The 15,749-nt window shown below is 40.3% G+C and overlaps 1 protein-coding gene across 1 annotated transcript; it reads left to right on the top strand.

Moving 5' to 3' along the window:
* Positions 1-5,949: 5,949 nt before the first annotated feature.
* LOC117800780 (olfactory receptor 7A17-like) lies at positions 5,950-6,909 on the top strand. The gene has a single exon (XM_034653341.1). It carries the CDS (start codon positions 5,977-5,979, stop codon positions 6,907-6,909), a length of 933 nt encoding a protein of 310 aa, XP_034509232.1. The 5' UTR covers positions 5,950-5,976.
* The last annotated feature ends 8,840 nt before the right edge of the window (positions 6,910-15,749 follow it).

Here is a 15,749-nt window from a genome sequence, read left to right as displayed (position 1 = left end):
TTCACTTATAAAACATTTGATATTATAAAAAATCTGTTTAGACCGTTTAATGCACTGGATTGAGCTCGTAATCATATATTGATTGTCTCATTTATTTTTTGCAAAAGGCATTCTATGAGGACCATAAAATGATGTGCCTCATTCCACATTTGTAGAAATGTGACTTGAAAGGGTTGAGTGAACAACCCAGAATTATGAACTGGGTCATTATGAACCAATGTGTTTTGACTTGAATGCAATGAGATCGGCCAGTGGTTCTCAACCAGAGATGATTTTGCCTCCAGATGACTTGAAAATGTCTGGATAAATTATTGACTGTCATAACTTGGGAACTGCTCTTACTAATTTGGCATGTCAAGAGTTACCCAGTCATTGATCCTGCCTGTCTTGGCCTGTACACATGTTTGTGTGTTAAGGCTGTGGTCCAGTGACAAAGTCAGGTGCGTTCTTCTTCCCCCAGAATCCTCCCACCTCAGATCTGACCTTAGGTGGTCAGAAAAGTTTACATGTGTCTCCTTTCCCTCAGGAAAGGAAATGAACCTTGCAAGCCTTTGTTCCGTTACCTGTAAACTGGAGGTTTACATCTAAGGATTTGGTCTGAGAACTTAGTAATATTTTAGAGCTCACGGGAAATTCCCTGGAACAGAGCTGGTTCTCCCTCAGGAACTACTCTGACCATCTAAGCTTCACATTTTCTAAGCTCATGATGACACCATTTATTTTCTGATAGTTCTGGAAGTCAGAAGTCTGAAATAAGTCTCCCTGCACTAAAATCACTCTGTCTGCAGAGACGAGCTCAGTCTGAAGGTCTGGGGGAGAGTATGTTTTCTTGCCTATTCCAGCTTTAGAGCCACCTGTACTCCCTGACTCATGTGCCCTTTATCTTCAAAGGCAGCAACAGAGCATCTGGAGATCTCTCTCTGACTCCAAGTCTTCTGCCTTCCTCTTCCACATCTGAAGTCCCTTCTGATCTATTGAGCTCACCTGGATCATCAGAATAACTTTATCCTAGGTCAGCTGACCAGCAATGTTAATACTATTCGCAACCTTAATTCTCCCTTGAATACACAAGACATACCCAGAGATTCTGTAGATTAAGATGTGGAAATATCTTGCGGACATCATTCTGCCTAATAAAGTCTTTGTCAGAGGCATTTTTGATATCAGTTCAGGCCCCCCCCCCTTTGAAGGAACAAACAGTATTTATTTCAGACTCTAAGGTGGATACTTGGACTTTTCTTTCAAAATCACACATGAAAAAGATCTCATGGCTTATTTATTAACATCACCCCAAAGCTACAAATAGTAAAGCAAACCCTCAACTAAAACAATTCAATGTCATCTCAAGGTTAAGGGGATGTGCAAGGAGGTTAGATCTCTGGAAGGAGGGCAAGTTCATGAGAAGGAGGAATACAAACTGGATTCACCTGACTTCTAATCTGGTCTCCCAGGAACAGAGTCTCAGCAGGAGAAGTTTCCTTTGTGTCCAGACCAGTGGCCCACGGGGAATGGAGTGCTCTGCGGTGGGAGTAACAATGGAAACAGCGCCTCGTGAGCAGACACAGGGAGCTGTAAATATCTCCTCTGCTGCAGAACTTCAGCATGCAGATCCTTGGACTGGCCGGGACGTGGTTGTTGCTTTTGTGTTCCTAAGTCTGGCTGGGGGACCCACGCTTCACTGCTTCCTGCTGTCCTGTCTGGGAACAGAACTTTGGTCTCCATTATCAACCATCCAGTGAGAAATTGGGACCTTGACATGGAGACCTTCATCTTATAGACCCCACCCAGGTGAGTCTGAGAGCTCAGCAGGTATTTCAGGAAAGGATTGGAGAGAATGGAATCTGAGAAGTTTTACATGAGGTTACCTGAGACTAGGTAGACTCATTAATTAATTTATATAATGTGTTCACAAGAGAAGTGTCCATTGGACTCAGCAATACAGGCATCATTGTTGACAACACGTGGAGGGAACGGAACACCAGTTGGATGAGGAGGGGGAAGGAACTGGGGGACCTGAAGTGGTTCCAGTGAAATTAGGGCATATCCAAGGAGTTTGCAGCTAAGGGGAGCAGGAAAATCGAATATTGGGACTGGAGATGTGAGCTGTGAACTTTCTAAGATGTGTGTGTGTGTGTGTGTGTGTGTGTGTGTGTGTGTGTTTTAAGATTTTATTTATTTATTTGACAGAGATAGAGATAGCCAGCAAGAGAGGGAACACAAGCAGGGGGAGTGGGAGAGGAAGAAGCAGGCTCATCACGGAGAAGCCTGATGTGGGGCTCGATCCCACAATGCTGGGATCACGCCCTGAGCCGAAGGCAGACGCTTAACCGCTGTGTCACCCAGGCGCCCCTAAGATGTGTGTTTTTGAGTGTATTCCGTATTTATGGAAAGCCCAGACCCATGCAGGCAGGTTTTTACCCATACTGACGACCGCTGTCTGTCACCTTAGGAGGACAGATGCTGCTATCCCCACTATCTGAGTAAGGATAGTCACATTTTTTTTTAAAGATTTTATTTATTTATTTGACAGAGAGAGAGACAGCCAGCGAGAGAGGGAACACAGTCAGGGGGAGTGGGAGAGGAAGAAGCAGGCTTCCAGTGGAGGAGCCTGATGTGGGGCTCGATCCCAGGACTCTGGGATCACGCCCTGAGCCAAAGGCAGATGCTTAAAGACTGAGCCACCCAGGCGCCCCAGGATATTCACATTTGGAATGGATTGGTTGTCTCTCCCAAGTTCAAACACCTTATATGTGGTAGATCTGACATTCAAAACCTGGTTGTCTGATTCCAAAAGTTTTGCATTTAAAATCATTTGGAAAATCTCTTATTATTTCATCTTTAAAAAAACCCCTTCTATTATCCTATATTGTGTACTTTCTGTTGTAAATTGCAGGTTTATTCCCTTTGCACATTTTTCTAGAGGGATATTCAATGACTAAAATATCTTGATATCATAAAAATACCGCTCCTTTCTTTTTTGGATGCATTGCTTTTTTTCCTTCTTTGTTAATTATTCTGGGCATCAGGGGATGTGAAATGGGGCTGGAATGCTGCCAGAACCAGGGAAGATTTCTGCTCATCACAGTCTCTCAGGGACCCCCTGAGCTTATTAGATCTCTTTTCCCTCTTGTGTACTTTTCTTTCCTCTCTGTGTTTCTGGAACTGCTTTTTTATGTTTCTTTAATACAGGACACAAGATGATTGCATTAAAATAGAGCCCAAGATTCCCTGTCCTTGGGAGGCTTACTAACCAGAATTTAAGTGCTATTTACACTGTCTTCAGGGTAAAGGTAATCTGATGTTGAATGCTTGCCGCCTTCTTTTTTTAAATAATAATATTTTTATTATATTATATTAGTCACCATACAGTACATCCCTAGTTTTTGATGTAATGTTCCATGATTCATTACTTGCATGTAACATACCGTGCACCATGCAATATGTGCCCACCTTACTACCCATCACCAGCCTATCCCATTCCCCCACCCCCTCCCCTCTAAAGCCCTCAGTTTGTTTCCCAGAGTCCATAGTCTCTCATGTTTCATCCCCCCTTCTGTTTGCTTGACTGCTTGCCTTTTATCATTCTTTCAACATTATTGTGACTGGGGTGAGAAAAGCATAATAGTAACACAGTGCCAGGAGGTCAGAATGCACTCTGTGCATCTGTGTGTGAGTGTGTGTGTGTGTGTGTGTGTGAGTGTGTGTGTGAGTGTGTGTGCGTGTGTATTGTGGGGCATGAGCAGTCCTCCGGACAAGGTACCCGAGTTCATATATTCCAACATGTGACCCTTAAGTGCCAGAATGTTCACCAACAATGGAAAAAAGGAAGGGATCTATCTCCATTCCCACAACTCCTAGGAATACAAGTAATAGAATGCAAAGAACACCATGTGAAGGAAGGACTTCCTGTGTCTTGAAGTCCCATCAGTGGCAGAAAAGCCACCTCAGTCCTCAACATTCTCTGCCATCACCTCTCCTCTCTCTTCCTCTTGTTCATTCCCTCACTGCACTGACTGCATGTTGAGATTTGCAGATCTGCAGTAAGTGCCTTCTGCAGGGCCTTTGCTCTGCTTTCCCTGCGGGGCAACCACCGCCCCCTGATATCCTCCTGCTTCCTGCTTCATCTTTCTGGAAGCCTCTGTTAAAATGTCACCTTCTTTGCAGGTCTTCCTGAACTCCTATTAAAACTTAGCACCCTCCCCAACCACTCGTTTTTATACAGACTTTTTTTTTTCCCTTATACCACCTGTCACCGTCTGACATGGCACATGATTTTATTTTTTTATATCTATCTTCTTTCTTCATCATTGGATTGTATAGACTTTTCTTTTTTCTCCATGTTTTTCTTTAAATTCCAGTTAGTAAACATACAGAGCAATATTAGTGTCAGATGTAGAATTTAGTGATTTGACACTTCCATACAACACCTGGCGCTCATCACCACAAGTGCCCTCCTTCACCCCCATCAACTATTTCACCCATCCCCCCACCCACCTCTCTCCAACACCCATCAGTTTGTTCTCTATAGTTAAGAGTCGGCTTCCTAGTTTGCCTCTCCTTTTTTCTCTCTCTATGTTCATTTGTTTTGTTTCTAAAATTCCACACACAAGTGAAATTATATAGTATTTGTCTTTCTCTGGCTGACTAATTTAACTTACCATAATACTCTCTAACTCCATCCAGGTCATTGTAAATGGCAAGATTTCATTCCTTTAAGTGGCTGAGTATTATTCCTTTATATATATGCACCAGATCTCCTTTATCCATTCATCAGTTGATGGACATTCGGGCTCTCTCCATGGTTGGGCTATTGTTGATACCACTGCTATAAACATCAGGGTGCATGCACCCCTTTGGTTAGTATTTTTGTATCCTTTGTGTAAATACCTAGTAGTGCAACCTGCAGTAATGGGAAAAGATATTTGCAAATGACATATATGATAAAGGGTTAGTATCCAAGATCTATAAAGAAGTTTTGAAACTCAACACCCAAAGCACAAATAATCCAGTTAAGAAATGTGCAGAAGACATTGAATAGACACTTTTCCAAAGAAGACGTACAGATGGACAACAGACACGTGAAAAGATGCTCAAAATCTCTCATCATCAGGGAAACACAAATCAAAACTCCAATGACATAACACCTCACACCTGTCACTATAGCTGAAATTAACAACACAGGAAACAAGAGGTGTTGGACCGGATGTGGACAAGAGGAACCATCTTGCACTGTTGGTAGGAATTCAGACTAGAGCAGGTGCTCCAGAAAACAGTACGGAATTTCCTCAGAAAGTTAAAAATAGAACAACCCTATGATCCAGCAATTGCACTGCTAGGTATTTACCCAAGAATACAAAAATACTAATTCAAAAGGGATGCATGCTACCCAATGTTTATAGCAGCATTCTCTGTAATAGCCAAACCATGGAAGCAACCCAGCTGTCCAGGATAGAGGAATGGATAAAGAATAAGTGGTATATACATAGAAAATGGAATAGTATTCAGCCTAAAAGAGAATGAAATTTTGCCCTTTGCAATGACACAGATGGCGCTAGAGAGTAGTATGCTAAGTGAAGTAAGTCAGTCAGAGAAAGACAAGTGACACTTCAGTCAACTGTGGAATTTAAGAAACAAAACAAATAAGCAAAGGGAAAAAGAAAGAGAGAGAGGCAAACCAAGAAACAGACTCTCAATCACAGAGACACACTCCTGGTTACCAGAGGACAGCTGGTGGAGGATGGGGAGAAATAGGTGATGGAGATCGAGGAGAGCACTTGTAGTGAGTGCGGGTGTTATATGGATGTATTGAATCACTGTTTTGTGCACCTAAAACTAATAGTACACTTTCTGTTAACTACCTGGAATTTAAATAAAAACCTAAAAATGCAAAAAATAAATGTAATAAATAAATAAATTAAGCCCATTTGTGAAAATTATTGTGTTATTATTTTTTTTTTTTTCCTGGTAGTCACCTCCATGGAACCAGGAAATGATACTCGAATTTCAGAGTTTCTTCTTCTGGGATTATCAGAGGACCCAGAAGTGCAGCCCCTCATGTTTGGGTTTTTCCTCTCCATGTACCTGATCACTGTGTTTGGAAATCTGCTCATCATCCTGGCCGTCAGCTCAGACTCCCACCTCCACACCCCTATGTACTTCTTCCTGGCCAACCTGTCCTTTGTAGACATCTGTTTCACCTCCACCACCGTCCCCAAGATGCTGTGGAACATCCAGACTCAGAGCAAAGTGATCACTTATGAAGGCTGCCTTAGCCAGATGTACTTTTTCAGTGTCTTTGGATGCCTGGACAATTTACTCCTGACTGTGATGGCCTATGACCGCTTTGTGGCCATCTGTCACCCCCTGCACTACACAGTCATCATGAACCCTCAGCTCTGTGGACTGCTGCTTCTGGTGTCCTGGATCATCAGTGTTCTGAATTCCTCGTTACAGAGCTCAATGCTGCTGCAGCTGTCCTTCTGTACAGAGGTGGAAATTCCCCATTTTTTCTGTGAACTCAATCAGATCATTCAGCTTGCCTGTTCTGACCCCTTTTTTAATGACATGTTGATGTATTTTGTAATTGTGCTGCTGGTTGGTGGTCCCCTAGCTGGGATCCTTTACTCTTACTCTAAGATAGTTTCCTCCATACTTAGGATCTCATCAGCTCAGGGCAAGTACAAAGCATTTTCCACCTGTGCATCTCACCTCTCAGTTGTCTCCTTATTTTATTGTACGATCCCAGGAGTGTACCTTAGCTCTGCTGCTACCCAGAGCTCCCACGCAAGTGCAGTGGCCTCGGTGATGTACACGGTAGTCACGCCCATGCTGAACCCCTTCATCTACAGCCTGAGGAACAGAGACATAAAGAGGGCTCTGAAAAGAATCATTGGGGATCCAGTGATGTAAGGGCCCATCGTCCTGGCGCTGAAGAAGTGCCCATGATTGCAGGGCTCAGAGTCTCAGAGCTAGAACTGCTATTCATTGACCAGCCTGTGGATATAGAATCTGCTCCTTATATTTATTTTCTGGAAATTCCATTTGTTTGAATTCAACTTCTCTATACATTGAAGTAACTCACTTTATTAAGCTTCTGCTCTATATACATACAGTTTCCCCTTTGTCCATTTTCATATATTTCTAATGTTTTCTGCAATCTTGGATCTCAAATGCCTGGAAATCTCTGTATCTTACATGGGACATGTTGGATTTCTTAAAAATACTTTCATTCCAAATGACTTATATCATGCCAAGTAAATTTTCCCTAGATTTCCCAAAAGAACAATCATGAGTTGTATGCTTCATATGGAAGAACTTACACTTGGCCACTAAGCCCTTCACATGCCTTTATTGTAGATGAGAATACAAAACCCCTGTTTTCACCTAGAGTCTGTCAATCTTTTTATATCACTATCTTCACTCCCCTTCCTGATAATGTGGACTCCAACACTGTTCCTTGTAAGTCTCAGGCTCTTGACAGGGATGATCGCACTAGGAAAGCCCGGGCACCCCCTGCGCCCCTGTGCTTGTGGACATTCCCACAGATGCTTCCCTGACCAGAGCCTCTGCTGTGGCTGCACCAGCCCTTGGATTCTTACTGTGATTGCAAGACATACAACAGCAAAACTCATCACAGAACTCTAACAAAACTTTATTCCTCACAGGTCCTGGAGGGCACAGGAGTTGCCCTAAGGTCTTTTGGAGAGGTTTCAGAGTGGGGGAGATGCGCTGAGAGGGACGGAGAAAGTGAGCTCCCCTGAAGGATCTGCCTTTATGAGGGTCCATAGCCAGAATGCTTAGGGGATTGTGGGTTCAGGATTTATTGGAGAATTTAAATGAGTAGAATTTGGGTGCTGAAGGGGGAAGCAGGGTCCCTCACGTGTCAGAGTGGAGGTGACCCAGAGCTTTCTGAAGAGGTACCTCATGGCTGGGGTAGGCTGAGTGCTTCCCTGGTAATTGTTCCCCCACTGAAGATGTGTTTATTCACCATGGCTGTCTTTGAAATGGATGCCTCAGAAATCCAAAGCTTCATGTCAAGCACTTTCTCTACAAACATGCTCCTGTGTTTCCTAACTGGTCTCTTGCTTTTGCTCTCTTGAGTCAGCCCCAGTCCAAAAAGCCTCCACAGCCCCTGGCAAGGACTGATTAGCAAACATCGCTCTCCCAGTGGAGTCTCCATGGAAAGACAAATTTGACTAAACAGATCCACCTGATATGGTCTTAGTGTCAGAATGACCATAAATATGACAAAGCAAAATTTCAAAACATGCATTTTATTACTACTCAAAGTAGTTCTTTCTTTTTTTTTAAATACATAGTTCATACTGTGCATCTCCTTATTGAAACATGGAAGATGTGTGTCCATAACTGAGGGGGTTTATTCATTCATTGAGGTGAAGGTCTGGTTAGAGTCTTCTATGTTTTATCACTGAATTAGGTCTTTCATCCAATATGAATTTATTTCTGTGTATGGTATAAAAAAGTGGTCCAGGTTTTTTATTCTGCATGTTGCTGTCCAGTTTTCCAAACACAATTTTTTGAAGAGATTGTCTTTTATTCCATTGGATATTTTTACTGTTTTGCCAAAGATTAGTTAACCATGTAGTTGTGTGTCCATTTCTGGGTTTTCTATTCTGTTCCATTGATCTATGTGTCTGTTTTTGTGTCAGTACCATTCTGTCTTAATTACTACATCTCTGAATCATGATGCCTCCAGCTTTGCTTTTCTTTTTCAGGATTGTTTTGGCTATTCAGGGCCTTTTGTGGATCCAAACATATTTTGGGATAGTTTGTTCCTGCTTGATGAAAAATTTTGATGGTAATTTGATAAGGATTGCATTAAATGTAGGTTTCTTTGGTATATAGACCTTTTAACAATGTTTCTTCTTCCAATCCATAAGCATGGAGTGATTTTCCATTTCTTTGTGTCCTCTTCAGTTTCTTTTTTTAATTTTATTTTTTATTATTTTTTTATTTATTTTAATTTTTTTTATTATATTATGTTAGTCACCATACAGTTTCTTTCATCAGTGTTCTACAGTTTTCAGAGTACAGATCTTTCACCTCTTCAGTTAGGTTTATTTCCAGCTATCTTAGGGTTTTGGTGCAATTGTAAATGGGATCAATTCCTTGATCGTTCCTTCTGCTGCTTCATTATTGGTGTATAGAAATGTGACAGATTTCTGTATGTTGATTTTTAAAATTTTTCATTATGATCAGTTAGCCAACATATAGTGATGAAGTCGTAAAATATAAGTGAGGTTCAGTGGGATGGAGTCTGGAGCTGATGACCAAGAAAGAATTCTTGAGGCGTCTTTGGTGCAAAATTGGTGGTTTATTAAAGCATGGGGACAGGACCCATGGCAGAAAGAGCTGCTGCCCTGGGTTGTGAGAGGTGGCTGATTATATACCATGGGGTTGGGGGAGGTGAGGAAAAAGGGAGGCTGAGAAAGCACTTTCATATGTCAAAGAAGACTCGCAGGACACTGGAGGCCCCACCACCGTCAAGCCAAGGCTGTCCACACTATCACTGTGTCCTTATCAACGAGCTGCAGTTACTTTCATATGTCAAAGAAGACTCGCAGGATATTGGAGGACCCGCTATTGTCAAGCCAAGGCTGTCCATACTATCACTGTGTCCCCATCAATGAGCTGCAGGTCCTTTCCTTAGTTTTAGGACAGCCAGGAGTGCCGAGGAATGTTACCTACATGGGGTGGGGGTTACAGGGTGTCAGCTCTGCTTTGTCTTCAGCCAGCCTTCCATTCCCTCATCATATAGTACATCATAAGTTTTTGTTGTAGTGTTCAACTATTCATTAGTTGCATATAACACCCAGTGCTCATCATATCTTGTGGCCTTGTTCTCTTTTTTGAGGTGAGTTTTTCTGTCTTGTCATTCTGTCCAGAGAAGAATAGATGAGTAATGAATCATGGAACTTTACATCAAAAACTAGGGATATACTGTATGGTGACTAACATAATATAATAAAAAAATTATTATAAAAAAATAAATAAACATAAAACAAAGCCCCCCCAAAAAAGAATAGATGAACAAGAGAACAAAATACTAAAACAGCAACAATGACCCTAGAGAAATATACAGTAAACAAATCAGAAGAGACCCGAACCTGAAAAAATTAAAATTTAAAGTAAAAAATAAAGAGAGAGAGTGAATATGATCAAACACATGAACAGAACAGAGCAATACACCAGATCCTGTGTGTATTTTGGTCTGTTTGTCAGAAAACTAGATCCCAAAATTGTAAAGAAAGAAAAACTTATATACACACAAAAATAAAATTAAGTACAATGAAAGGATAGAATGTAACAGTAAATGAAAATTAAAAGACAAAAAAAGAGAATATAAACAAACAGGTGAACAGAATAGAGCAATACAGTCTATCCTGGGTGTATTTTGGTCTGTTTCTTAGAAGAAAGTATATCCCAAAATTATAAAGAAAGAAAAACTTATATATATGTATGTGTGTATATATATATGTATATACACACACACGTATATGTACAAATAATATAATATATAATATATATAAAGTTTTGCATATATATGCAAAAATAAAATTAAATGCAATGAAAAGATAGAATGAAACTGTAAAGATGAAAATTTAAAAAGACTTTTAAAAAAGAGAGTGAATATAATCAGACAGGTGGGGAGAATAGAGCAATACACTAGATTCTGGGGGTAATTTGGTCTGTTTGGTAGAAGAAATTGCATCCTATAATCGTAAAGAAAGAAAAACATGTACACACAAAAATAAAACTAAATACACCGAAAGGATAGAATGTAACTATAAAAATGAAAATTAAAAAAGACTTGAAAAATGAGTTGATAAGAAATTGGTTGAAAAGGAAAGAGAAAAAAAATTAAAATCGAAAGAATAAAGAATCATGAGAAAAAAACCATGAATTCTATATACTGTTTTCCCCCAGTGCTGGAGTTTTGCAGTTTTGTGTGATCTGTAAACTTGGTCTTAGCTGGATGTTCTTGCTGACCTTCTGGGGGAGGGGCCTGTTGTGCTGATTCTCAGGTGTGTTTGCCCAGGGGAATTGTGCTGCCCTTGACCGGGGGCCAAGCTAAGTAATCTGCTCCGGATTGCTCCCTGTGGCTTTTGTTCCCCGAAGGCTTTCTGTGCAGTTTTAGGGGATGGGAGTGAAAATGGCAGCCTCCCAATCTCCAGCCCCAAGCTCGGTGCACCCTCCGGGAAAGACAGTTAGTCACTCCTGTCTCCCTGGTCTCCGTCTGCACTCCGCACTCACCCAGCCTGTGACGGAGCATTTCTATCTGAGGCACAGGACCCCACTTGGAGTCTCCAAACCCTGCAGACTCCTGGGGAGCACACCCGCACCACTCCTGCCAGGGAGAAGGAGGGAGTTCTTGCTGTGGTTCTGCTGCTCCCTGGTGCCCTGCTCAGAGAGCGGTCTCAGGATTCTGCTGCGGTTCCTAATTTATGGCATGAGTAATCTGAAAGCCCAATCCTGGCCTCGCTGATTGCAGCCTGCTTCCCCTCTCAGATGCCTGGGAACTCTGCCTCCCTCAGGCTCCCCTGTTCTTTCTGTGACCTCGGGGATCCCGAGACCACTCTGTCCCACCTGGGATCCCACCCTACTTCACCACCTGAGCGCCTTTTAGGTAGGGACATCCCTCACAGGGGCAGACTTCTAAAGAACTGACTTTGCACTCGGCTGCTATTTCACTTTCTGGTAGCTGGTTTACAGAGGTCCTCCCTCTGCAGCTTATCTTCTGATAGATTCCCTCAGATTCCCTTCTCTGCACCTCCTACCTTGCAGAAAGGGGTCACTTCTCTATTTGTAGAATTGCCACAGTTCTTGTCTTAGATTCTGGTGGAGTTTGCAGGTGTTCAGAATGACCGGATAGCTATCTAGCTGAATTCCCGGGACCAGACAAAGCTAAGGTCTCCTTCTCCTCTGCCATCTTGGAAAGTCCCGGGATCATACGGTTCTTACCCTTTATTTTATGAATGTGGTGTATCAGATGGATTGATGTATGGATACTGAACCGCTCCTGCTGGCCTCACTCCTGCTCACTTTGATTATTGAGTCAGTTAGCTATTGCTGCGTAACCAGCCAGCCTAAAAGAAAACGATTTAACATAACGCCTTCGTTATCAAGTGATACCTACACTGAAGAGTTGTTCTGAGCTGCGCTCTTCTCCTTGTGGGTCTGCAGTCAGCTGTGGGTCTCTCCATTGTGTTTCTGCGGCTCATTTGTGATGTCGTGTGTGTAGCCTTGGTGCCTTTCTCTCCTGAACCGTATATGATCAGTCAACTCTATCTCTGTATGGATTTTTATATTCTATTTTACAGGGGAGAAAAGAGTATCAAATATGAATTGTTTTAACTTACTTCTCCTGTTCCAGTGTCCATATATGACCATTTGCTTTCTCCCTAGTTAGAAGAGATTTCTCCTGCTCCTACTCCGTGTGAATCTGCTGCCTATGCTCTATGTCTCATGCTCATGCACCGTTAGACTTTTTCCTTCTAACCGATTTATTGGTGTATAATAACATACTATAAACTGAATCTATTTAGAATGTAAGATTTGATGAATTAAGGGTTTTCAAGAAAATGCAAAATAAACTTTAATATATTTTTAATGTAATTGTTAAAATATCATCTCCCTGAGTCTCAACTTCTTTATTTTTTTTTTTTAAGATTTTATTTGTTTATTTGAGAGAGAGTGAGAGAGTGAGAAAGATCGATCACGAGCTGGGGGGAAGGGTAGAGGAAGAAGCGGACTCCCTGCTGAGCAGGGAGCCCAACATGGAACTCAATCCCAGGACCCTGGGATCACGACCTGAGCCAAAGGCAGATGGTTAACTGACTGTGTCACCCAGGCACCCTTCAGCTTCTTTATTTCTGAAAGTAATATGGGATAATAAACATAACTTCAAATGAATGTTGCAAGAAATAAATAAAATGGGTGGGCATATTTTGTTGACTCCAAAGTTAATGTTTAGTTACAAAGGTGTATGTATATCTATGCATGTATTTATCTGTTTACATTTTTATTTCAAATAAACACACATGTACATAAACCCAGACTCATTTTTATTTTTGGAGTTTTTAATCTTTTATTATTGAGTACAATATTTAATATTTTTATTAATAGACTACATTTTTTAGAACAGTTGTAGATTTATAGAAAAATTGAACCAATAGAACAGAGAATTTCCATATATTCCCACCTCCCCTTCCAGTTTCCTCTATTCTTAATACTTTACCTTAACATAATCATTTTGTTACCATTAATAAATAAGTAGTTTTATGTTATTATTCATTAAAGCCCATGATTTATTTGGATTTCTTTTTTTATTTTTTTACCCAATGTCTCCAATTTTTGACGTCAAAATTAAAGTAACGTTTTCAACCATTTCTTCTCTTTTGATTTTCCCACAACTTCATCACAAAGAAGGCAACAGAAGATATTTCTGAAGATGATATTGTCAACAGGACTTTTAATGTACTTGAAAATAGATCTATAGTGAATGAAGTTTAAGCTTTTTAAAATTTTTAAAAAATTTCTTATCTTTTGTTTTTTATTTAAATTCAGTTAGCCAACATATAGTACAACATAGGATTTTGATATAATGTTCAATGATTCATTAGTTGCATATAACACCCAGTGCTCATCACATCATGTACCCTCTTTAATACTCATCACCTGGTTACCCCATACCCCCTAACTTCCTATCTGCAGCCCTCAGTTTGTTTCCCAGAGTCAAGTGTCTCTCATTATTTGTCTCCCTCTCTGATTTCTTCCTTTTCAGTTTTTCCTCCCTTCCCCAATTGTCCTCAGCACTATTCCTTATGTTCCACATATGAGTGAAACCATATGATAATTGTCTTTCTCTGATTGATTTATTTCACTTAGCATAATAGCACAGACTCATTTTTTAAAATAATTTTCTTATGTGAGTATAGCTGGTCTATGGCCATACCACCCTGAACACTCCCGATTTCCTCTGAGTATAGTTGGCGCACAATGACACACTAGCTTCAAGTGTGCGACATAGTGATTCAACCTCTCTATCCCTTATGAGGTGCTCACAAGTGCAGTTACCGTCTGTCACCACACAACACTATTACAATATTATTGACAATATTCCACATGATGCACCTTTTAGTCCCATGACTCATTCATTCCATAACTGGAAGCTTGTACTTCCCACTCCCCTTCACCCCTTCTGCCCATCCCCCCACCTCCCTTTTGGCAACCGTGAGTTTGTTCTCTATATTTATAGGACTGGTTCTGTTTGTTTTTTAAAGATTTAATTTATTTGTGAGAGAGTACAGGGAGAGGGATTGAAGCAGATTCCCCCTTTGAGAGCAGAACCTGATGCAGGGCTCGATCTCATGACCCTGAGGTTATGACCTGACCCAAAATCAAGAGTTGGACATTCAACCAACTGAGCCACCCAGGCACCCCTGCTTCTCCTTTTTTGTGTGTTTGTTGATTCGTTTTATTTTATTTATTTATTTTATATTCATGTTCCATGTTTCTTTGATGAAACTTTTATTTTTTTATTATGTTAAGTTAGCCACCATTTTGATTCATTTTAAACACAGACTATTTTATAATCTCTTCATGTTGAAAGAAAGCTTGAGAGAAAGTTGTAGAGTGTAGATATAAGAAGAAGAGATGTTTACCCCCCCTTTCTTTATCCCTTTCTTCTCCTACCGATCTTCCTAGTTCTTATGTTCCATAGATAAAAAATATTATTATAAAAAAATGAAGTTTGCATTAGAAAAGAAAAAAATAGTCAAAATACAAAAAAAAGAATAGATGTTTGAATTATCATGAAATTAAAAGAATGTAGTCATGCTGACACAAAGATTTAAAGTAAATGATAGAATACATTTAAATGATGGATTACTTTTCCTATCTTAATGTCTCAAAGACATCAAAATGTAAAGCACATTTGTATTTATTTCCTGAGAAGTTCTCTACTAGCTAAAGAGGATGAATATCTCTAAGTTGATTTTAAAGTTCTTCCTCTACTTAAAGTGTAATATAACACAAAATGTTTTTACCCAGGGGAAGCTCAGCGACTGAATGTAAAAGCTTAATCTCAGGTTTCTCAACACAAGTTTGTTGGATAAATATTTGTATTCAAGTATTAATGCCAATGTAAAATGACATTAGTGTTTTATTTTTTTATTTTTATTTTTTTAGCTTGTCTAACTTTTATTTAATTTACTTTTTTATAATAATCTTTTATTATATTATGTTAGTCACCATACAGTACATCCCTAGATATTGATGTAAAGTTCCATGATTCATTACTTGTGTATAACACCAAGTGCACCATGCAATACATGCCCTCCTTAATACCCATCACAGGCCTATCCCATTCCCCTACCCCCCTCTGGAGCCCTCAGTTTGTTTCCCAGAGTCCATAGTCTCTCATGGTTCCTTCCCCCCTCTGTTTACCCCCCCTTCTTCCCTTTCTTCTCCTACCGATCTTCCTACTTATGTTCCATAAATGAGTGAAACCATATGATAATTATCTTTCTCTGCTTAGCATTATCTAAGCGAAATAAGTCAAGCAGGAACTGGAGGAGATAACATTAGTATTTTGTAACAAGTTTATGCTCTTAGAATTCTATGGGTCAGAACACTGAAGAGGTTCTCATTGGACTAAAATGAAGACGTTTGCAAGGCTTGGTTCATTCTGGAGGCTATAAGGAATAATCTACCTTTCTATTCCAAGC

This window comes from Ailuropoda melanoleuca, unplaced genomic scaffold (genome assembly GCF_002007445.2).
Source record: "Ailuropoda melanoleuca isolate Jingjing unplaced genomic scaffold, ASM200744v2 unplaced-scaffold7843, whole genome shotgun sequence".
Lineage (NCBI taxonomy): Eukaryota > Metazoa > Chordata > Mammalia > Carnivora > Ursidae > Ailuropoda > Ailuropoda melanoleuca.
This window is presented reverse-complemented; position numbering and strand designations above follow the sequence as displayed.